The sequence below is a fragment of the Bufo gargarizans genome, chromosome 5 (genome assembly GCF_014858855.1).
Source record: "Bufo gargarizans isolate SCDJY-AF-19 chromosome 5, ASM1485885v1, whole genome shotgun sequence".
Taxonomy (NCBI): domain Eukaryota; kingdom Metazoa; phylum Chordata; class Amphibia; order Anura; family Bufonidae; genus Bufo; species Bufo gargarizans.
This window is the reverse complement of record NC_058084.1, coordinates 492,133,185-492,157,632: the sequence shown is the minus strand read 5'-3', so window position 1 is coordinate 492,157,632 and position 24,448 is coordinate 492,133,185. Positions and strand designations below refer to the sequence as shown.

The 24,448-nt window shown below is 41.5% G+C and overlaps 1 protein-coding gene across 3 annotated transcripts in view; it reads left to right on the top strand.

The window, feature by feature from the left end:
- The window catches only part of SYT3 (synaptotagmin 3), a 318,843-nt gene that overhangs the window by 223,199 nt on the left and 71,196 nt on the right, over positions 1-24,448 (top strand). For all 3 annotated transcript variants that reach the window (XM_044294267.1, XM_044294269.1, XM_044294268.1), the window contains exons 4-5: positions 3,482-3,854; positions 13,274-13,823. In XM_044294267.1, coding sequence (XP_044150202.1) covers positions 3,482-3,854; positions 13,274-13,823 — 923 coding nt within the window. The remainder of the gene's footprint in view (positions 1-3,481; positions 3,855-13,273; positions 13,824-24,448) is intronic.

Genomic DNA, 24,448 nt, shown 5'->3' with positions numbered 1-24,448 from the left:
GTTGCGGTCATCTCAAACCTTTCTAACTCTGGCTACTCTCATTGCTATGTGAGTAATTGAAAAAGAGACATGGAAAAATATGCATCTATCAACACTGTGTGGTACTGTACATGTTCTAGCCCTCTAGTAGATTGCTCCACAAAAAGTAAACCCCATAACATAAAATGTTTGGCCACTCTTCTCATAACTGTTATGGAGCTCAGTGTGGTGTGATCTCTTCTCACCACCTACAAAGCAAACATCATTAACACCATACATATTTATAGTGTCAATGCTCCCATAGACATCTCGGTATTGCTATACAACCTGAGTTAACCTACTTTAAACTCTGCAATCATATAAGAGGGGTTGTCCGAGTTATGAAAAAATATATATGGCACTGTAAATATGATGGGCAGCAATATATAACTAAGCAAAGCAAGTGTTAGGCAAAAAAATAAATCTATTTTCCTGGTTCTTTTCTGGCCCTTTGTTTACCTGCAATAACCATAATCTCTGGAGTTTCCTCATGAATATTTGTGCCCCTCCTGGGATACTTAGCAGCATGTTGTATGTGTAAGGCTAAAAGTCCCAGCTATACAATTACACTGCTGATACACACAGGATCTTCCCCCTACCTGTTCTTGTGAAATGCTCTGCAGAACTCCAGTCTGCCAACTCCTGTGCCCAGCATTTGTCTCCTCACTGCCTGCAGCTACTCAGTAAAGCCTTCAACCCTGAGTCTGTGCTGCTGAAGGGGTTAAAGCTGTTCCTGAAGAATCAAGGGAGAGAGCAGACAGCTGCAGAAGGCAGTTCCAGGGGGCGTGGCCAGTACAGTGACGTCTCCTGTACATACACATATCTGCTCTCTCAGGCTTGTGCACGAAACATAATCAGAGCAGGGAGAGAAGCTGACGTCACAGGTCATGTGACCCTCAGTGAAATCTGAGAAAGCAGCCACTGCAGATGCAGTAAGTGCATGATAAAGCCTTTACATTTAATTTGTTAGAAACATTAATGTTGTATCTTCCATTTGGTATAAGCCAAACATGTTAGTATATCTCATGCTATCATTAACATACAGTAGATACCTATTTCTGTCAACTACATATAGTATTTGCATGGAAGATTTGCACAAAACCTTTAAGACTAGGGAAGACCTGCAATGCAGGCCTTGTACATACTAACAGCACACAATGAGAATTCTATTTAAACATTGGTTAGATTGAACGTGTTTTGAATATATCAGATATGATCCATTTGTGTTACTTGCTAGAGTAACATTTGAGAAGGTCATGAGCTCCTGGTAAGAAGAAAGGCTTTAATACAACATTTACATAGAGACAATAGTATCTGGCTAGCAAATTCAGCGCTTCGACTGAAGAAAGGCTTTTAAATGAAATGTAATAAGAGATTTTTATGAGCTTCATAAATGTTAATATTGACTCAGGATGAGAAAAATTTACATTTTCATTCTACTTTTATTCCTTTTATGTGTTTATAAAGTAGCTTTGTATTCAGAAGGGGTACTCTTAAATAGGTTATCTGACAAATTTAAAACTCTTTTTTTACTCACATTATCTGGAGGACTTTTTTCCTTCTCTGAGGGTGGGCAGCAGCTCATCACATTAGATAATCAAGTGCCTGCATTTCCAAGGAAGCAATGAAATATTAGCTCTTGTTAACTATTTTTCTCCTCTTCGTAGAAAATAATCCCTCACATATAGCCTCAGAGATACATACGGGATGTTATGCCCTCCTCCAATTTTCTTCTTCACGACCTAGAGAGCTATAACTATACATTTCTATGAATTTAGAAGTATAGATAAATAATTGACAGGTGTCTAAACCAGTTCACTGGGAGATCACTACACCAGCACTGAGAAGAGGGAGTAGTGAAGCCACTGAGCATGTTAGTCTTACAGTACGAGGTTCTACTAGAGAGGAAAATATCATGTATATAAAAAAACAAAACCAGTTTCTTAATGCTTGTATATTGCAATAATACTTCATTTGCAGCTCTCTAATCATAGCATAGTAATACTTTTCATGGGATCAGATAGTGTTATAATATTCAGTGAAGAAATGGATGGCTACCTAGGCAACCAGGGAAGATCGGACAAAAGGCTCATCTAAAAGGCAGAAAATTGTCCCTCTAAGTACACCCTTCAGCTAGAATACTTTTTGAATCATACATTATATAGTTATGAATTGTACATTAGTAATTTGATTGTGAAAAGGTTTTATGTTACTAATTAATGCAATGTCTAGTTAAAGGCTGTAACACAGTGTTTGGTAAAGTACAGGATAGGAGGTATATCTCACCAAGAATGCTTAGACGAGTGAGCTAAAAATAATCCAGATAAGCTGGGTTACTTCAGCAAATTGTATTTTGCTGAGATTCTTTTTTAAATATATGTTTGATGGGCAGGATTTTTTATGGAATGGCAGATAAGTTCTGTAGTGGGACTTGCTATTCCCTCCTCACTCCAATACCTTTTCTCCTAAACTGAGGCAACCCAGATGTGGCTCCTGGACTTTTTATTGGGGGAATAAATACAGGGCTGAAAGGCACATCCAGGGCCAGAGCCTGGAAGTTGCATGGTCTGCTAGCTGTATGAAGCCTGATCTTCTTCTGTTATGTTAAAAATGCCTTGGTGAGGTAACCACTATATAGTTAGTCTAGAAGGGCAAGAATTTATTTTGTTTATATTTATGTGGATTTATGCTTTTTTGTCTTTTTTGATTTACCAAAGTGAAGACTGAACTTTAATGCCACCGTTTTGTTAGGATCAAAATAAACCTGATTTGGACTTCTAAACTGGTGAAGCCTGTGAAGTCTGTCATTGCCAACCCTGCCCACATGTACAGATCCCGACAATGCATAAATATATATAAATATATATAATATAATATAATAAAACTTTTGCCTGAAGGGTTTTTATGGAGAAGGTCATGCAATTTTGATGGTCTATTACCATGTGTGTAGGTGGCTTATACTCAACAAGGCTTCTTTTGTGGAAATACAGTAGTACTGGTCCCACCATATGGAAAACTACAGGACTACATGATCCAGTACCTCTGCACTCACTATAATTATGCCCCTGTTTTGAAGGGTCTGATTGTATAATAACACTTGATTTTGGCTTATTGATTGGACTTGCATTACATACAGCAGCCAAGCAGTATGGCTAAACTGAATGCAGCTGGTAGCCTTTGAATGATTTGTACTATCAATGGCTTTGTGGCTAGCACTGTTCACTAGCACTCACTGGCTAGAAACAGCATTTTTTGCAAAATGTAGTGGATGTAAAATACCTTTATTTATGAAATGTAAACTCCTCAGTTATTACATTCTCAGTCTCTGAACTTCTAAATAATTACATATGCAGAATGGGCTACATGGTTGGCTTTGTTGCCATATGATGTGTTGTAGTATTAATGACCATAATACATCAATTGTTGATTTTTCCTACATACTCATGCTGACCTTTTCTTCCAGAGGTCTCCGTCAGTCTTCTATCGGTTATTGTCACCTTCTGCGGAATAGTTCTCCTTGGAGTCTTGCTCTTTGTCTCTTGGAAGTTATGCTGGATTCCATGGAGGGACAAAGGTTCAACTCAGAAGAAGGATCATGGACACCATGGCCACCTCCACCACTCCCACTATGGGGATTTATTGGTGGAGCGTGTAGAGCTTGGACAGGAGATGCCAGAACGTTCATATTTGGACATGGACTCTTACCCAGAAACCAACATTAAAATAAGTCAGACATCTCCTGACATACCAGTTGACAGCCAGGGTGTGGCCAAGGAATCTCAGATGCCTTATGCACAGTCACACCAGCAAGTGGCTAACATTGTTCCGACTACCAGGTAACAATTTTGCTATTGCTACATTTTTCACAGTATTTTATGATTGCTGTAATTTTGTGTTTCTCGTTGGGATGAGTATGGTAAGTAAAAATAGCACAGCAAACCAGTGTCAACTGGTTGGAATCCACTTTATGCATATTGCATATAACGATTTCCCTATACCTAACCACTGATAAAGGTTCCATCACAATAGTTTTAAGGAGGACTAGTCATCTCTCTCTGTTTAGTAAATACTGAACTCCTCCATGACAAAACAATACTGGTGCATCTTTTCTTAAAAGCTCTGTTTTGCACAATTTCTCTGTTATTTCTCTTGGAAATGTATCAATCAGTTGCCATTGGGCATTACCATTCCTCATATCCCTACACAACTGGACACATTCAGAACTGATTGGACAGAGTGTCAGAGTATGTAGTGACATGCCTAACTGCCAAGGGGAAGAGTAACAGTTTACAATTTATTCACAAATTCTGAGTTTAATAGCATCAGTTTTATTATGTGTATCCATTGTAAATGTTTAGATGTGAAGTGGCTGCATGTTTTTGCTATCCTTCTTTCTCCACCCCTGCCCCATAACTTCCGATTTATGCTACATCTCCAAGTAAAATTCCTCTCCATGTGCCAGCGCTTGTTTTCTTAGTAGGTTTTTGGCTGACCTCTGCACATTGGCAGTGTTTAAAGTTTACCGCACATGTATAAAACTAAATATACAGCACTTTTATTACTAGGCCTCCGGGAGACTTTTGAAAGTCTCTCTTAATTTGAAGAGTTTCACTGACTTATCTTGCATAAAATGCTAGATATAATTCCACGACTGGATAATTATCTGTCCGCTGGATACTTCATATTAATTTTCATTAGCCTTATATATCTTACAAGCACAAGTTAAACTTTTGTTGCAGTGTGTGTTTTCATACAATATTAACTTCTTGTAAGGAAGATACGTATTCTATAACTGTATACATAAGCTTACTGATCTGGATACACTGTGGCTGTTATTATTACAGGGATTTAGCTTACTAATCTAAACATATACACTATTTAGCCATTGCTATTTAACTCTTGATTTTCCTCTTGATTTTTGTATAGGTCAGGTATCAGCAGCAACATCTTGTCTGGCCCTGTAATGATTCTGCTGATGACTGACACTGATCCTTGGTGCACTAAAGCCTTGATAGTCATATGAATGAAAACACATATTTTGCTGTAACTGTGCAATAGATCGACATAGAAAAGGTATGCTTGCAATCAACAGGGTCAGCCCTGCCAAGCATTATTCCTAGTTTAATAGGGTTGATCCTGCAGACAGATGCTCTCTTATTCTGTATAGAATGTATAAAAAAAAATAAAAAAAATCATACTCACCTTAACAACCCCTTGCTGCTCCGGTTCCAATGTTTTACGGGTCTCTCAGTAGTCTCTACTTCTTGTTCTCTGTCAAAATGACAAATGACTAGTAAAGTCTACCACTGGACACAGCACTGACCCTCTACTGCCTACACCTTTATGTTTTGAGAGTAGATACTGATGAGTAACCAGAGAAGCACCAAAACTAAAGAGGGATTGGTAACGTTATTTTTTTTTGTTATGCTATAACATTTTAAGCTGTTCCAAAATATTATTTTATGGTTGGACAACCATTTTAAATAGGATTAAAAGAGGCAAATGTCCAATTCTATACTTTCTGTACCAATTCTTCTTCATTTCCATGACCTCTGCTTGGTGCAATTCACTGGGAAATTTTATTGTTTAACATAGGATGAAAATCTCTCCTGGTCATATGAGGATCATACATACAGGAGCATGGCTACTGACAAGAAAGAGCACTGATAACTGACTGTAACGAGCCATTGACCATGTGTCCATCACAATACCAGGAAAGATTTCCGAACCCTCAAGTAAACCATGAAGGTTCCGATTATAAAATAGCGGCAGAAACCTTGAAAACCATAACGTATTGATGCAGAAAGTGTAATATAAAAAAAGATGTACCTTTTTATACCATGCATGAGATACAGTTGGGCAGGATTGAAGCGCTCACCACAAGGCCTCCATACTCAAACCCGACCATCATTGGATCCCAAACAGAACCTGAATTTGCCACTAAAGATCATATAGTTCCAGTCTGTAGCAGTCCAGGTTTCTCATTCACAACACCACTGCAAACGAAGGTGAAGGTGGCTTGCTGTCAATGGCAGAACACGTAATGTGCTCTGTGACACCTGATTTCCTTCTGCTAAACACCTGCAAATGGTTCAGGCAGAAACAGGGGTGTGTAATTAAGGTCCCACCTGTGTCTGGATGGTGGACAACAGAACTGTGGGAGCTGCTCGTGCTTTTCAGCAGATCAAACAATCTTCTCTAATGGCCTGTTTGCCGTGTGTGTATGGCCTCACATAACCATCGCTCCCTAACAACTAGGTCAGAGGGGTTTAGATGCTGGGCAATTCGTCAAAATGACCAACCTGATTCACTCAGTCCAATAATGTGCCCCCTCTCAAGGTCTGTCAACTGTGCAGATTGTCTTCAAGGGAGCCAAACAGGCATATCTAGCAGTAAAACCTCTCACCAAGAGGTACACTACCCATTAGTAGTCCCTAGAGCCTTTTTATAAGGAAGCGGGGAAAGAACTTTTATGCCTTCTTTTGGCAAGACCGAGTGTTTAATTAGACTGGTTGGTTCCCTCCACCAAGGCAACTACTTCAGGTTTAGCCCAAAGTCAAACTAGTAAGTTGGCTCAGTAGGTCCACACCCACTATCCATTACACTAGTAAGCTCAAGAAGAGCAACAGACATGGTGATTATATGTCATAAGGCAATGTTTTGTAATAAAATGAATACACTTTATTACAAGAAACCACAATATTGCTTTAAGAATGATGAACATTACCAGGATTTAGACATCATCAGAACCGGGTCACTTGAGATGTAATTTGCATTGAGCCACAATGCAATGATAGTTTAAACAGTGGGATTGAAATGTGCCCCTGGAGTACTTAACAGGTTTAAATATGCAAATCTCAAATATCACACACAATTATTTTCATGTCAGTCAAATGAATATATACAAATAGGAAGCCACATGGGGTTTCATTGTATTATCCAAGTATTTATTTTAATGTGGTTACAGATCTCATATGTAACGTGTTGTTAGGAATGACATTGAAAGCTGAAGGTTGTCCCACAGATAACGTTATTGCAGACATAGCTTTGTAGTGTGCACTCTTTGAAATAGTCACATCATACTTTTATTTTAAGTTAACAGTTTCTAGTTCTCAAAGAACATTTAAAAACGTTAAGGTTATTCTCCCAAAGTACACTAATCCAAATATGTTATTGTTCTATTGTTTGGTTCAAGCAATTAATTTAATGGGAGCAACTACTCTTGTTATGTTCTTAAGACTAATGCCTCCATTCACACGTCGGTGTTTGGTCAGTGATTTCCTTTAGTAATATTGAGCCAAAACCAGGTGTGGCTCTAAACACAGAACAGGTGCAGATCTTTCCCTTATACCTTATCTCTGTGGAGGCTCCAATCCTGGCTTTGGCTCACCATCACTGACCAAACACGGAACACTGTGAATAAGGCATAAAAGTCCAGGCATTAGAATTGGGTTCCTTGGACTTTCCAGAGGAAGTGATTTTAAGATTGAACCTTCCTCTATACAGAACATGTACATTCATTTTGAATTGCCTCAAAATCTTTGTTGTTACCATTGTACACACAAGGTATGTCATCAAAAATGTCTAATGGATTATTTGTGAATAATCCCATAAAAACAAACCTTATTGGCAAATGATTAGATCCAAAGTCAGCTCCAAATGGGGTTGTCTTATGCTGGACCTATGGGTTCCATATTATGTCAGAGCCCTGGTACATCAGAGGATACTCCGTTACTATGATGGACCAGCTACAAAAACAGAACAAACAAAATGGAACCTGAAGGGCCACTGTACATTCTTAGGGATTAATCCAGGGATGGCCAACCTGAGGCTCTCCATCTGCTGAAAAACTACAACTCCCAGCATGCCCAGACTGCCTACAGCTATCAGCCTATAGCAGGGCATAGTGGGAGTTGTAGTTTTGCAACAACAGGTTGGCCATGCCTGCGCTAGACAATCACTACAGGGACAAGTACAACTGGGAATTAAACATACCATTGGGTCATCATGGATGACACTTTATGCCACTTGAGAAATATGTGTCACTATTGAATTTAGCTCACAGAGGATTACCTAGACTAATTTTGTAGCAAAATTCGAGAAGTGTCATTTTAATTTTAGTTCTTCTGACTTTTTATTGAAGAACACTGCAGTCAGCCTTACTTTCATCTGAATTAGCTGATAGCAGAGAAGAATAGATTACATTAAACTACATTGGTCTAATTTTCAATAGAAAAGAATTCCAATAAGCAGCAGACTCTGCTATTACTGATTCATTCCAGGACACCAGTACTGCCAGACAGTATATACAAATGTCTTATTACATTTCACTGTTGACAAGCAAATTCAAGAATTCAAGTGTTCTGCTAGAAAATAACGAACTAAAATATTAATAGCGATACATGATACATCTAGCTTGGGAAGACAACAAATAATATCACGAAGTACTTTCAGCTTACATATCATGGAAGAAATGTCTTAAGCTTCATAGTGAAAGTGAAATTCCTCTCAATTAGGCAGTATGCTATGACTATTGTTCTAGGTGGCTGAAAGCCACCCACACCTGAACACCTAGTTATGGAACACAACTACAGTATCTCACACATTCAAATGTTTTCTTAAGGGCTTGTTCACACAACCGTGTGAAGCCCGTGCCCTTGCTGTGGACCGCAAATTGCGGTCCGCAATGCACGGACACTGACTCTGGCCCAGCCGCATGGGGATTGACTCGAATACGTCTGCGATCCTTCGGTTCCGCAAAAAGATAGATCATGTTCTAACTTTTTGCGATGCAGAGGCATGGAACGGAACCCCAGGAAGCCCCCAATAGTGCTTCCGTAGTGTTCTGTTCTGTGCTTCCAATATGCATCTCCGGATTTGCGGACCCATTGAAGTGAATGGGTCCGCATCCGTGATGCGGAATGCACGCGGAAGGATGCCCGTGTATTGCGGATCCGCAAATGCGGGCCGCAATATGATAATGGGCAGCACACGTTTGTGTGAATGAGCCCTAAGTCTTTCTTATTTATGAATCCCTTTCAATGTCATAATCAAGTTGGTTCCATCAGTGCCTTGAATGCCCTCAACCAGTAGTTTCCTCAAATGTCCTAAACAAGTAGATACTACCAATGTCCTGACTGAGTAGATTCCCATAATGTCTTGAACAGGTAGGTACCACAAATGTCATAAAACAGTAGGTTCCGCAAATATATGCAATGAGTAGGCACCGATAATATTTTTAACAGTTTTCATCAATGGATTTAGTTTGGTTACACTGAGGTCTTGAACAATTAGGTTACACTGAAGTCTTGAACAATTAGGTTTGAGCAGTGTTCTGATTAGGTGGTTTTATCCAATGTTTTGAATCGATATGTTTGCAAAACATCCTGTATTAGGCCTCATGCACACAACCGTGCATTTTTTTGCAATCCGCAAACCGCAAAAAACGTAAGCCGCCCGTGTGCCTTCCGCAATTTGTTGAACGGAACGGGCGGCCCATTGTAGAAATGCCTATTCTTGTCCGCAAACTGGACAAGAATAGGACATGTTATATTTTTATTGCGGGGCCACAGAACGGTGCAACGGATGCGGACAGCACGCGGAGTGTGTCCGCATCTTTTGCGGCCCCATTAAAGTTAGTAGGTTTCACTACACTCTTTAATAGGTAGGTTACATTCATCTATTAAATGGATCTGTTCCACTACTGACCTGAATGAGTAAGTTCAGATGTTTGTTTTCACTATAGAGATCATTACCATTGGATAATGATCTGTGATGAAATGGCTGCATATCTGTGGTCACCCTTTAGCCATGGTTCCTAGCACCTAGCGGTGTCCATTAGACATACTGATCAGGCCTAGCATGAGAATATCTATTTAAGTGTAGATTGGACCTCTGTTGCTGTCATTGACCATGTAGACAGTCAACTACTGCACAATATTACTTTTTCCCTCACATAAAAACTACAGATTTCTTCTATGTACCTTCATATGTCATGTTTTTACATTACTTTTTTTTGCCACAAAGCTTCCTGTTTCTGAAATTTAAGAAGCCTACTTTGTTCCAGAAACAGTGCCACTCATGTCTATAGGCTGTGCTTGGTATTGCAGCTTCCTCACAGTCAAATGGGGTGAATGAGTATGAGCTGCAATTCTATATACAGCCTACACACAAGAGTGGCAGTTTCTTGAAAAGAAAATGTGATACAGGGATAAAAATGCAAAAAAATAATTACTTTTCAGCTGGGAACTATGTAGCCATCATGTTTTACATTATACAGTTACCTTCATCATTTCTTTGTTATTCAAAAGAAGCAATGCATCAGTCTTCTTTTGCTCTGGTGCATTTTGCTCCATAAATGATATAACAGAAAACATGCAGTGGACTGTGAACAAATCACCTTTGAACTATTCCCGAATTATCTGAAATTAAATAAAAACTGCTATCTCGTTTGTTATTGTTGTGGTCTGAGGATCTATGGACTAACGAGTCAGATCTAGATGGTAAGGCAGCAAACTGATGCCAGACTTTTATCTGACAGTCCTGTATTGAACCACTGAGTACTCTCTCAGAGATTTTCCCACTTAACTGTCACTGTGAGGCGGGATGCTGTCAGTACGGATTACCCCAGATCACAGCTGTCACCTGTGCTTATCGGCCGCGCTGCCTGGTCTGGCCATCTTATGTTAACTTTGACTTGAGGCGCACACACCAGGCGCCCGGCACTGACAACAGAGTGGCTTTCTATTGACTTCTTTTTTTCTAGAAACATACAAATATTTTCTGGGCTCGCAAATCTCCATTTTTTTTGATGAAATGTCATGACTCATCAAATTTTCCAATAAAAACGTTTTGTTTTGTAATAATTTTTAATGGTATGCACACTTTTGTACACATATCCTTATGGTCACATTACTGAGGTTCTGTATAGAGGTTATTAGGAGTGTTGAGCAAAGAATTTCAGGGTAAATTCAATTTGCCGCAAGGCCGAATTTCCTCGTGGTAGCGAATCGATTTTACCTGAATGACGGCAAAAAATCATTCTTACCTCATCCGTTTGAGCACAAATAGCTGGCGGTCGCCATCTTGATTGAAGGTCTCACACAAAATCCTGTGTGCGGTGACATATGACATCACCCCACTGGCCAACGTGATGACGTCATCACGGGCCATGAGAGATTTAGCGCTATATCTTCAAACAAGTTGGCGGCGACCGGCTCTTCGCGATCAAATGGATGAGGTAAGTATGATTTTTAAAAACATTTTTACACTTTAAAGAGGACCTTTCACCGATCCTAACATTAAGAACTAAGTATACAGACATTGAGAGAGCGGCGCCCGGGGATCTGATTGCACTTACTATTATCCCTGGGCGCCGCTCCATTCTCCCGCTATGCCCTCCAGTATCTTTGGTCAGTAAGTTATAGTAGGCGGAGATTTCAGTCACTAAGTTATAGTAGGCGGAGTCTGCCCTTGTTCTGCTGTAGCGCTGGCCAATCGCAGCGCAGAGTTCACAGCCTGGGAGGTTATTTTCTCCCAGGCTGTGAGCTCTGCGATGCGATTGGCCAGCTCGACAGCAGAGCAAGGGCAGACTCCGCCTACCATAACTTAGTGACCGAAGATACCGGAGGGCACAGCGGGAGAACGGAGCGGCGCCCAGGGATAATAGTAAGTGCAGTGAGGTCCCCGGGCGCCACTCTCCATGTCTGTATACTTAGTTCACAATGTCAGGATCGATGAAAGGTCCTCTTTAATATTAATGTCAGATGCCGCAATCAGCTATGAATGCGGCATCTAAGGGGTACAATGATGGAGGCGGTGCAATCACCACTCCCTGTGATTGCAACCCCTACTTACAAAGAAATGCGCTTCGTGACAAAGTAATTAGCCACAAACTGATTATTTTATAAAATTCGGCAAAGCAGCCGCTTCGAATACTTCACTCATCACTAGTTATTAGTGTTTGTGTTTAAGTTCTGGGGTCCACAATCTATGATTTCAAAATAGAAATGAGCAACTCTATTCAAAATAATTGATTTGTCGCATCAAGCAGAGTTGTGCGCTTGCAACCCCCGAAGCTGAGGCAACTCCCCCTGCCACTTGATTAACCAAGCTGCACCATTGTTCCAAGTAGCGGTGAAAGCACAGAGGTTTTGCTTCTGTGTACCGGTGCATGCGCAGTTGCTGCTCCAGTAGAGAAGTAGAGCCTCTGCGCTTGTGCCGCTACTCAGAGCAGCACACCTGTGCAATATTCATGCTATCTAATCAGCACCTTGACATGCCACACCTGTGAGGTGGGATGGATTATCTCGGCAAAGGAGAAGTGCTCACTAACACAGATTTAGACAGATTTGTGAACAATATTTGAGAGTAATGGGTCTCTTTTGTGTATGTAGAAAATGTTTCAGATCTTTCAGTACAGCTCATGCAAATTGGGAGCAAAATCAAAAGTGTTGCGTTTATATTTTTGTTCAATGTATATTTTAGTTAATTGTGTTACATGTGGTTTTTGTCACAGATTTCTACTTGCAGATTTGCCACAGATTTCACCCTTTGCATTACAAAGGGTGGAATCTGCACTGAAAATCCACACAAACAATTGACATGCATGCAGTCTAATTACGTGCAGAAAATGCCTGCACTCTTTAGAAGAGAATTTGAAAATCTCATATACTTAGCTGGTGCTATATTATGTTGAACTCATTTAATGTGTACCGTACAAATGTGCCCTTAAAGGGGTTGTCCCACAAAAAATATTCTACACGATGAAAGAGGAGATCTCTTGTGAGGTTCAGGGCTTGTTCTAAGTTTGTTAGAAAGAGATTGTGGTTTACTAAAAGATGTTGGATTTTAATTTTTTACATTAATCATGGGACAACCTCTTTAAGATAAAAAAGCTGTATTTAGTACATCACAGGTCCATCTATTGATCTAATACATAATCGATAAGTGTAACTTTAGCGCTTATGGTTAAGTTCACACGTAGGTTCACACTTCCATTGCCACAACGTTCTGCTGGATAATTAGTATGATGGATACCACCATTGCTAGATGGGGTCCTTTGGTGTTTTGGCATGGTGACTCTCATTTTGCATGGGTGATTCCTGACTTTTGACCTCCAAAATAAATAAAGAAATAAATAAATAAAAACAGGGCTATAAGGAATCTCCAAGTTTCTATGGGAATATCAAAATTCTTTAAACAATAGACTCAGTAAGACAGAAGAAATAATAGTTTCCTTTTGTTTAACTTCTAGATACAACACACTGCCCAGGCCTATGACACAGCAGTTATCCAGTCCTGACTTTTCAGGTCATGTGGATGAAAAACCAGAGCAGGCCACCAGTATTGGTCAGATTAAACCAGAGCTATACAAGCAGCGGTCAGCTGATGCAGAGATGAAGAAGCAGGAGGCCACTAGCTGTGGACGCATTAGCTTCATCCTACGCTATGGCTACAACACAGAGCAACTGGTTGTAAAGATATTGAAAGCTCTAGACCTACCAGCAAAGGATTCCAATGGGTTTTCAGATCCATACGTGAAGATGTATCTACTGCCTGACCGAAAGAAAAAGTTCCAGACTAAAGTTCACCGCAAGACTCTTAACCCAATCTTTAATGAGACATTCCATTTTAATGTGCCCTATAACGACCTCCAGAACCGCAAACTCCACTTCAGCATCTATGACTTTGACAGATTCACCCGACATGACCTCATTGGACAGGTGGTGTTGGATAACTTGCTGGATTTCTCAAATCCTTCGGAAGAAACCCCCATCTGGAGAGACATCTTGGAAGCCAGTTCCGTAAGTGTTTAAGAGTAACGTAAGAATTGTCTGTCACATTGTTTATAGACCTTGCAGTTTTGCACAGCCTTGATAACAGGAAAGGGAACTGTGTATAAAAATTAGATAAAGATCATTTAGTAATCATCAATAACATCCATTGTGGTATTGATGGGTCATTATTTTTCTACATTGCTATATTACTTTCTTATTTTCATCTATATTTTAAGTGTTATCTCTTTAAGAAAACCCTATTAGAAAATTTGAAGTTAATAGACCACATATCGGACTCTCATCTACTTGCAAAGTGGAGAAGATCTTGTTCTGCAGGAACCACCTTTTTTGTGCATATTAGGCTACATGTACATGACCGTATGTGTTTTGCAGCTCGAAAATTGCATATCCGCAAAAAAAGAACAGATGAAATCCGTATGCCATCTGTTTTTTTGCGGATCCATTGTAACAATGCCTAAAACAGACAAGAATATGACATGTTATATATTTTTTTCCGGGCTACGGAATGAATATACGGATATGGATAGCACACAGTGTGCTGTTCGCACACGGACACGGAAACAAAATACGTTCATGTGAATGAGGCCTTATGGGCAGGGTAGATCATCAGTATTGCAGCACTGTGCAACCCTTTTAGCACTGTCTAAGATCTCTGGTGTCCACGTGAACAATCTTATAGTATCCCTTATTAACTTCATCTTCTTGAGTGGCCGCAGTCTAATCAATTCTCTAATCATAATAACCTTTATTGGAAATGACTGCAGTCTGTCACACTGCTGCTATGTAGATGCATCCTGTGATCATGCTCTGCTTCTGCAATGTGTAACTGTGGATATTAACCATACACAGTGCATATACTGCATATACTATGCAGGATAAAGGACCCATTACATGCACCAATAATTGGCAGAAAAGAATGTTCCTTGTCGATTATTAATCTGTTTAAAAGGCCCACTAATCAGGTGACATCCTAGCAAATAGTGATCAGAACATTTATGATGGTATTAAAATTATCTTTAGTTGGCAACACACCTCTGCATGTAAACGGGAGATGTGCTGCTTGCAATAATCTGAATGCTGGGTTCCTGGGTTCGAATCCGACCAAAAACAACATCTGCATGGAGTTTGTATGTTCTCCCTGTGTTTGCGTAGGTTTCCTCCCACACTCCAAAGACCTACTAATAGGGAACTTAGATTGTGCCTCATTCGGGACAGCCCGATGCTAATGTCTGTAAAGAGCTGAGGAATATGTCAGTGTCATATACAGTTGCAAGAAAAAGTATGTGAACCCTTTGGAATGATATGGATTTCTGCACAAATTGGTCATAAAATGTGATCTGATCTTCATCTAAGTCACAACAATAGACAATCACAGTCTGCTTAAACTAATGCCACACAAAGAATTAAATAATACCATGTTTTTATTGAGCACACCATGTAAACATTCACAGTGCAGGTGGAAAAAGTATGTGAACCCTTAGACTAATGACATCTCCAAGAGCTAATTGGAGTGAGGTGTCAGCCAACTGGAGTCCAATCAATGAGATGAGATTGGAGGTGTTGGTTACATCTGCCCTGCCCTATAAAAAACACACCAGTTCTGGGTTTGCTTTTCACAAGAACCATTGCCTGATGTGAATGATGCCTCGCACAAAAGAGCTCTCAGAAGACCTACGATTAAGAATTGTTGACCTGCATAAAGCTGAAAAGGGTTATAAAAGTATCCCCAAAAGCCTTGCTGTTCCTCAGTCCATGGTAAGACAAATTTTCTATCAATGGATAAAGTTTAGCACTGCTGCTACTCTCCCTAGGAGTGGCTGTCCTGTAAAGATGACTGCAAGAGCACAGCACAGACTGCTCAATGAGGTGAAGAAGAATCCTAGAGTGTCAGCTAAAGACTTACAAAGGTCTCTGGCATATGCTAAGATCCTTGTTAGCGAATCTACGATACGTAAAACACTAAGAATGGATTTCATAGGAGGTTACCACAGAGGAAGCCACTGCTGTCCAAAAAAAAACATTGCTGCACGTTTACAGTTTGCACAAGAGCACCTGGATGTTCCACAGCAGTACTGGCAAAATATTTTGTGGACAGATGAAACCAAAGTTGAGTTGTTTGGAAGAAACACACAACACTATGTGTGGAGAAAAAGAGGCACAGCACACCAAAATCAAAACCTCATCCCAACTGTGAAGTATGGTGGTGGGGGCATCATGGTTTGGGGCCGCTTTGCTGAGTCAGGGCCTGGACAGATTGCTATCATAAAAATGAATTCCTAAGTTTATCAAGACATTTTGCAGGAGAACTTAAGGCAATCTGTCCATCAGCTGAAGCTCAACAGAAGATGGATGTTGCTACAGGACAACGACCCAAAGCATAGAAGTAAATCAACAACAGAATGGCTTAAACAGAATAAAATTCACCTTCTGGAGTGGCCCAGTCAGAGTCCTGACCTCAACCCGATTGAGATGCTGTGACATGACCTCAAGAAAGCGATTCACACCAGATATCCAAAAAAGATTGCTGAACTGAAACAGTTCTGTAAAGATGAATGGTCAAGAATTACTTCTGACCATTGTGCATGTCTGATCTGCAAATACAGGAAACATTTAGTTGAAGTTATTGCTGCCAAAGGAGGTTCAACCAGTTATTAAATCCAAGGGTTCACATACTTTTTCCACCTGCGCTGTGAATGTTTACATGGTGTGTTCAATAAAAACATGGTAACATTTAATTATCTGTGTGTTATTAGTTTAAGCAGACTGTGATTGTCTATTGTTGTGACTTAGATGAAGATCAGATCACATTTTATGACCAATTTGGGCAGAAATCCATATCATTCCAAAGGGTTCACATACTTTTTCTTGCAACTGTAAGTGAGTATAATAAATAACTGAACAGCCGCATGAACGATCTGATTGTTCCTGTGAACATTTGAATGAGAAATCACCTGCCCCGTTGAAGGTCCTTAAAAGGGTTTTACAGAAAATATTTATGCATTCTAGCATGTCTAATCTAAAGAAAGGGTGTGCACATGCTCACCTGCTCCACTCTGGTCAAAGACTAGCTTCAATGGTGATGTGTCCCCAAGATGCATGTCACTGTAAGTCATGGCTGCAGTGGCACTGCGGAAAGGAGCCAGGGTGCAAGATTAGAGCAATGGGGGGCAGGTAGATATGAATCTGTCTCTAGGCATTACAGTACATACTAGTGATCATGAGCAAATAGTAAAGAATTCCTGAAAATCCCCTTTAAAGCGACCCTCCAGTTCAAGAAAATAAAATTCACATAAACTGAAAGAACAGAACACTTACCTGGTGACCTCCTTTTCATCTTTTCAGCTGCAGATATGTCTATTTCCAAGGTCCTCTTTAGAGATGAGCGGATTTCTAAAAAATTTGATTCGACCAGTTTGCCGAATTTTCCGAAAAGATTTGATTCAATCCGAATTTATTTGCGGCAAATCTCATTAAAAACAGCTATTTCCTGGCTGCAGTGAGCCTGTATAGTGGTGTAGAACACTGTGCCTTGCAGTAACACGCATAGGGAGTCTGTTGTGGTAGTGAAACAATACTGTGAGTCCGTATAACACGCACATGACAGTCATCGCTCTTAGAATCACTGCACACTTCACTTATTTCGGCAGTTACAGGGCCAAAACTGACCAAATAACTCAAGTGTGAACTCAACCTTACAGGTCGATGTTAGCGCCAGGTATAAAGAACCGTGCAGAGGCCCAAGATCCTACTGTAGCGTGAAAGAGTGCACTCCTTTTACACCGTCCTCAGCTGATTCCACATAGATGTCTACAGAACCTGTTTTATTAAACGCTTATACAAGTAGAGCCCCCCTGACAGAGTGGAGAGGGTGTCAGCAGTAAGTTTGTGTTGACGTCACAGATTATTTTGCCCTTCCTCTGATCCATCAGAACAATAACCCCCAAAAAACTGATCCTGTCTGTTGAGCATCCGCCTTCACTCGGTCAGCATTTGGTCAGTAATCCATCAGTATCGCTAAAACAAAAAAAAACAGCCGTGGATCCAAAACAGATGACACGTGAACAAAATATTTGTATGTCTTCTGTGTTTTCTACTCACTCCTGCTTTTGGCTACCAAATCATAAGCCAATTCTGATGGGACCCTACAGGCCTTACAGCTGCTACACAGACAGGATCCATTGTGCATCTCATTTTTCCTTCCTTCTGACAGATCAGAAGAAGGGTCAAATAATGATGATGTCAAAAGGCAAAATAGTGGCCCAGTCATGGTGCACGTGTTCAATCTGGTTGTCAAGCGGTTCCTGATGTCTTCCACCCATCTGCAAGACATCCAAAAGATGGCCAAGAAACTTTGCATGCACTTCAGCCACTCGAGCACTGTCAAGCACACCCTCTTTGAGCTGCAGCGGCAGAACAGGGTCTCCCAACATAGGCTAATATGCCACATTTCCACCTGTTGGAATTCCACCCTCCATATGTTGGACTATACGAACAGAGAAAGGCCATAAAAGATTTCTTGATGATCCAAGCGGACAGGAGGATTGTCCCTACAGTGGAGGCTGAGGACATGGTGGAGGATGAGAAGGCAAAAGCAGACATTGTCGCAGAACCAACGGCGTGAGAACGTGGAGGCGGAAGGGGTGTCACCTGGCCAAGTTGCTGGTTTGGCTGGGCAGGAACCACATTTACAGAGTGGGCCGTAAAGGACATATATTGTCCTTGACCACAGTTACAGCTCCACAAGTCGGCGCTACCATGCACTTTGGCAGACACCGACAGGCTCAAGGACTGGCCCAACTTCTGTTCTACATATTTGTGCAGTGCTGGTACTGCCTTTTTCGCAAATAAATGACTGCTTGGGACTCTCCACCTTGGCTTGGCATAAGCCATCTGTTCTCTGAAATTTGCAGATTCCACCACTTGGAAAGGGAGGGACTGCAGCACCAGCAACTTGGCCAGGACCACATTCAGCCGTTGGGTGAGTGCATGTATACTGTTGTTTCTTGGCAATCTCTTTGGTGATCGATTGCTGATGGAATGACTGACGAGGAGTAGGAGGGCGAGGAGCAGGAGCATCAGGGCCGATAGATGATGGGAAGGACAGACAGCTCCCTTCGGCTGAGGTGGTGGAGCCTTCACTTTCTGAAATCACCTGCGTGCCACTGGGTGATGCAGTGGTTGCTGCAGCAGGCTGGACCACCTCATTGGAGCCACGGTTCTCCCAGGCCACTTTATGGTGAAGCTGCATATGTTGACGCAGGGCTGTGGTGCCAATATTGGCACCCTGGCCACGCTTCACCTTCTGCCCACAGATTCGGCAAATGGCCATGTTCAATTCCTCCTGCGGCTTAACAAAGAACTGCCACACCACCGAGTAGGTGATTTTGCCCTCAACACTCCGCACAGACTGACTGCTACCGCTGCTGCATCCATGAACCCTTGCACCACTACTTTTCGAGCAGGTAGGCTCCTGCGAAGGGGGTGGTCTACCCTGGGCACGCTTGACTCCCGATCTCCCACTATTGCCACCCTGCTGACTCTCAGCCACGCTACCGACTTGCTGGCTCCACCACTGCCTCACGTGCAAGCTGCCACCCTCTTCTCCCGATGATGATGAAGTCCCTTCGTAACCCTGCTCCCAATTTCAATCAGCTACATCCTCATCGAGTACTGTCTTCACATCCCTGGTGTCCTCCTCCATGGTCTCTGAGCTAGGAGCCTGACCACTCACAACACCAGCTTCCACACCTCTCTCCTCATCACTACTTGCCTGCCTACAGGAGGAAGTGGCGGATGTCTCCTCCACATCTTGGTTGGCCAGTAGCTGCAGACTGTCCTCTAGTAGCTCGTCCTCGCTGTATAGTGGAGCTGAGCCCACAGCATATAATACTTTTTCTGGCTGAGGGAACAGAAAAGGACAGAGGCAGGTTGAGGACAGGTGAGGGTACAGGGCATGCTCTCGGACCATGCCAACTAAGAGTCTTGTCTGATAAACCCACTGACTCTTGGCTGGGGGTGTCTGATGTCACTTGGGACGAAGTGGATGACCGAGTCAACCGTTCAAGAACCAATGGGTTGCTGGTCAAGACACAACCGCTAGCTGACACTCGGAGCTCAGGTCGCTGGAAGTGACCCCTGCTGCCACGGACCCTTGCTCTGAGCGACCTGTGCCAGAAACATTTAGGCCTCTGCCCCTCCCATGTGCAGGGCCTGTCACTTCTCTGTCTAACATACTGTTAGAACAAATAAGTAAATAAAAAGGATATTATTTGGATGTAAAGGATGTAATTTTGTCACTTCACCACACAACAGCAAATAATATATATATATTTATATATATATTTCCGCCACTAATATAAGCCAAAAAAGGCTTTAGAACATATAACTGCACTGCTGAACGGCAAATAATATTTTTTTGCCACTAATACATGCCAAAAAGGGCTGTAATTTTCTAACTTCATCACACAACGGCTAATAAGCCCTTTTTTGCTGCAAATATTCGCCAAATATTATTCACTTTAGAAAAAAGACGACTGAGGGGAGATCTAATTACTATGTATAACTATATCAGGATATCAGGGGTCAGTACAGAGATCTATCCCATCAGCTATTTATCCCCAGGACTGTGACTGTGATAAGCGGACATCCTCTGCGTCTGGAGGAAAGAAGGTTTGTATACAAACATAGAAGAGGATTTTTTACGGTAAGAGCAGTGAGACTATGGAACTCTCTGCCTGAGGAGGTGGTGATGGTGAATTCAAGAGGGGTCTGGGTGTATTTCTGGAGTGTAATAGTATTACAACCTATAGCTACTAGAGAGGGGTCGTTGATCCAGGGAGTTATTCTGATTGCCTGATTGGAGTCGGGAAGGAATTTTTTATTCCCCTAAAGTGGGGAAAATTGGCTTCTACCTCACAGTTTTTATTTTGCCTTTCTCTGGATCTACTTGCAGGATAACAGGCCGAACTGGATGGACAAATGTCTTTTTTCGGCCTTATGTACTATGTTGCTATGTAAAAAAGGCTTTAGAACATATAACTGCACCGCTGAATTGCAAATAATACTTTTTTTTGCCTTTAATACACGCCAAAAAAGGCTTTAGAACATATAACTGCACCGCTGAATTGCAAATAATACTTTTTTTTGCCTTTAATACACGCCAAAAAAGGCTTTAGAACATATAACTGCACCGCTGAACGGCAAATCCTTTTTTTTGCCACTAATACACGCCAAAAAGGGCTGTAGAACATATAACTGCACCGCTGAACTGCAAATAATACTTTTTTTGCCACTAATACACGCCAAAAAGGGCTGTAATTTTTTCACTTCACCAAACAATGGCTAATAAGCCCTCCCCCCCCCCCACTTATATATTCCAAAACAGTCTTTATAACATATAACTGCACCGCTGAACGGCAAATAATACTTTTTTTTGCCACTAATACACGCCAAAAAAGGCAGTAATTTTCTCACTTCACCACACATCGGCAAATAATACTTTTTTTGCCACTAATACACAACAAAAAGGGCTATAATTGTCTCACTTCACCACACATTGGCTAATAAGCCCCTCTTTTCCCCCACTTATACACGCTGAACGACAAATAATACATTTTTTGCCACTACACTAATACGCGTCAAAAAGGATTAAGAACATATAACTGCACAGCTAAACAGCAAGTAAGCCCTTTTTTCCCACTAATACACGCCAAAAAAAGGTTTTAGAACATATAAATGCACCGCACAAAGGCTAATAAGATGTACAAATACTTCCTAGTAATACACCATGTTGATGGCTGTATCACACCACACTTGCACCCCAATAAAAAGAACGGTTTGCTGGAATTACAGGTATCATCAATTGCAAACCTGAAAGTAGCAGTATAAAGTCAGTTTGGATCCCCAGTCAGTGCAGCAATGTGTATTAGGATTGTTCCTATTACTCAGGCTGTAACCTCCCCTATTGGACCCTGTTCTGCTTCAGTACTGTGGAATATTTCCTCCCTATTCTTTTCCTACACTTCTAATGCTCCTTCCCTGAACTTCTATTCAGCAAAATGAAAGTTTTGATATCTTTCCTAGCACTGTCCCTAGCGCCCCCTAGTACACTGGAAAATGGCAGAATCCAAGATGGCTGAGGCAATTTTTAGGGCTGTGACATCACAGGGCTGGCTGGTTGCTGATTGACTGCATGCATGGCATTGTGGGTGATCCCTCATTTCCAGAGTTCTTTTCTGCATGTCCTTTATGTGCAGCAGCCATTTTAGGAAAAAATTTGATTCGTTACCACGAAGCGTCAGGAAATTCAGATTTAGTAAGAATCAAATTTTTCCTGAAGTTCGGATCGGATTCCACTTCGTTAACTTCTATTCGCTCATCTCTAGTCCTCTTCTGCCATGCAAGATGGCTGCACCGCATGTCAGACTACCTGATGAATACTGTGCGCTTGATACTCCAAGACACTACCTGATGCCTTTGGATTGGCAACCACTGCTCTTCTGAACAGTGCTGGCCAACTCATGAGCAGAGCTGGACAATTAGGAAGTGTCTTGGGCTGCTGAATGCACAGTGTGCATCAAAGTCTGAGAAGTGGTGTTGCCATCTTAGATGACAGAAGAGGAGACTGGGAGTTGACAGATCTGCAGCTAAAATGAGGCCACCATTTAAGTGTTCTGTTCACTCCCCAGTTAATGTGAATTATTTTTCTTGAACCAGAGGGTCACTTTAAATGGTTTGCTTCATCTGGACATTTATATCTGATGGGTTCCACTTTTGTAATCCTCTCCTATCTAAAGAATGAGGCCCTACGAATATGCTGAATCTGTAACAGGTCCCTCCCTCTCCATGACATCGTCTGGTCACCAGAGTTAAGCTGAATATAGTGCCCCCTCTATTGGTTCTCTTTATAGGACATACGTCAAGGGGTTGTCTGAAGCAGACAAACTCTTTAAAGTAGATCTTAGCATTTGGAGTCACTTTGAAGGGAACCTGTCACCGGGATTTTGTGCAAAGAGCTGAGGACATTGGTTGCTAGATGGCTGCTAGAACATCCACAATACCCAGTCCCCATAGCTGTGTGTGCTTTTATTGTATAAAAAAAACTATTTGATACATATGCAAATTAACCCGAGATGAGCACACAGAGCTATGGGGACTGGTTATTGCGGATGTGCTAGCGGCCATCTAGCAACTCATGTCCTCAGCTCTATACACAAAATCCAGGTGACAGGTTCCCTTTAAATGTTTTATTGCAGGCATGGTATCACTACAGTTGCAGCATCCATAACAACTATGATAGAGCACTAAGGCTATAATGGGAGCCACTTAGGTGCAGGAAAGGTGTTCCTTGTTTTTTTGGGGTAGGTGGTACAGTGTTGACTTTTTGCGGTCTAACTCCACTATGTGCAGAAGAAATTATATATGACACCACTGTTCATCCTTTGCTGCTGACTTTGGTATGGGGCCCTATGATTTCCGGTTACATCCCTGGCAGCAGAATTGGGTGAGCAGTCAATAAAATTATATTACAATGGCTAATATGGATGCTGTGGGTCAGATCAGAGTGCGCCCAGCTCTGGCAGACTGCATTCCATAGTTGCCCATTCATTTTATGGTAACCATGCAATACATTGTTCCATAGGGTGCTGCAGGGGACATGACTATACCAAAGTTTCCTAAGATCCAGAACGTTACTGATAAAAACTCCATGACGTGTCATTTCCCACGAATTTCCTGTCTGGAGTGTAAATGCTCCTCCTCCACAAACCTCTCTTTTTCCCCTTACAAATGATTTCTGTCGAAAGGCCCAGGGGATTAGGAGATGTTGCATCAATCAAGAAACTACTGAATTGCTGTTTTCTGCTGGTAATGTGTCAATTCACAATGGGCAACTCAGCAGGAATAATTCTGTTACATTGGATTTAATGATCTTCATCCAGAGAATATTTTCATAACGCCCCATGAAATAGTTCATTTGTGAATTTATTCTGTTTTCTAATTGTTTTGTATTAGCAAATCTTATCAGAAGCACTCATATAGGAGCCTAACATGGTGGGGGGCAGCTGACCCCTCAACCCCTTATCCTGTATATCTGCCTTTTAATGTATGCAGTCAGAGCTGTAGCCAGCCTTCTAACAATCCACATCCAATTCCTGTAAATGTTTTTTGTAGCCCGTTTTACACATGCACTTGACTAAATCCATGCTGTTCTTTTGTCAGCGCGATGGCAAAAAATCTGCTACTACTTCTTGTTGATCCTGCATGGAAAATAGCTGTCTGATTAGCCACACACAGATTAGCACCACTGAATATAGCAGATCCGCAGCACATCTGTGGGAGAAATCGGAGGGCAGACTCAGTTATCAGCCGTGGATCCTTTAGTGCAGGGCTGGCCAACATGTGGCTCTCCAGCTGTTGTGAAAACTACAACTCCCACCATGCCCTGCTGTAGGCTGATAGCTGTAGTAAGACTGGGCATGCTGGGAGTTGTAGTTCTGCAACAGATGGAGCGCCGCAGGTTGGCCATCCCTGCTTTAGTGGATACATGTCAGATTAGCCATGGGTGAGGTTACCTTTACCAGGGCAGGAATACCATTACAATATAGATTTACAGTAATAATACAAACATACTA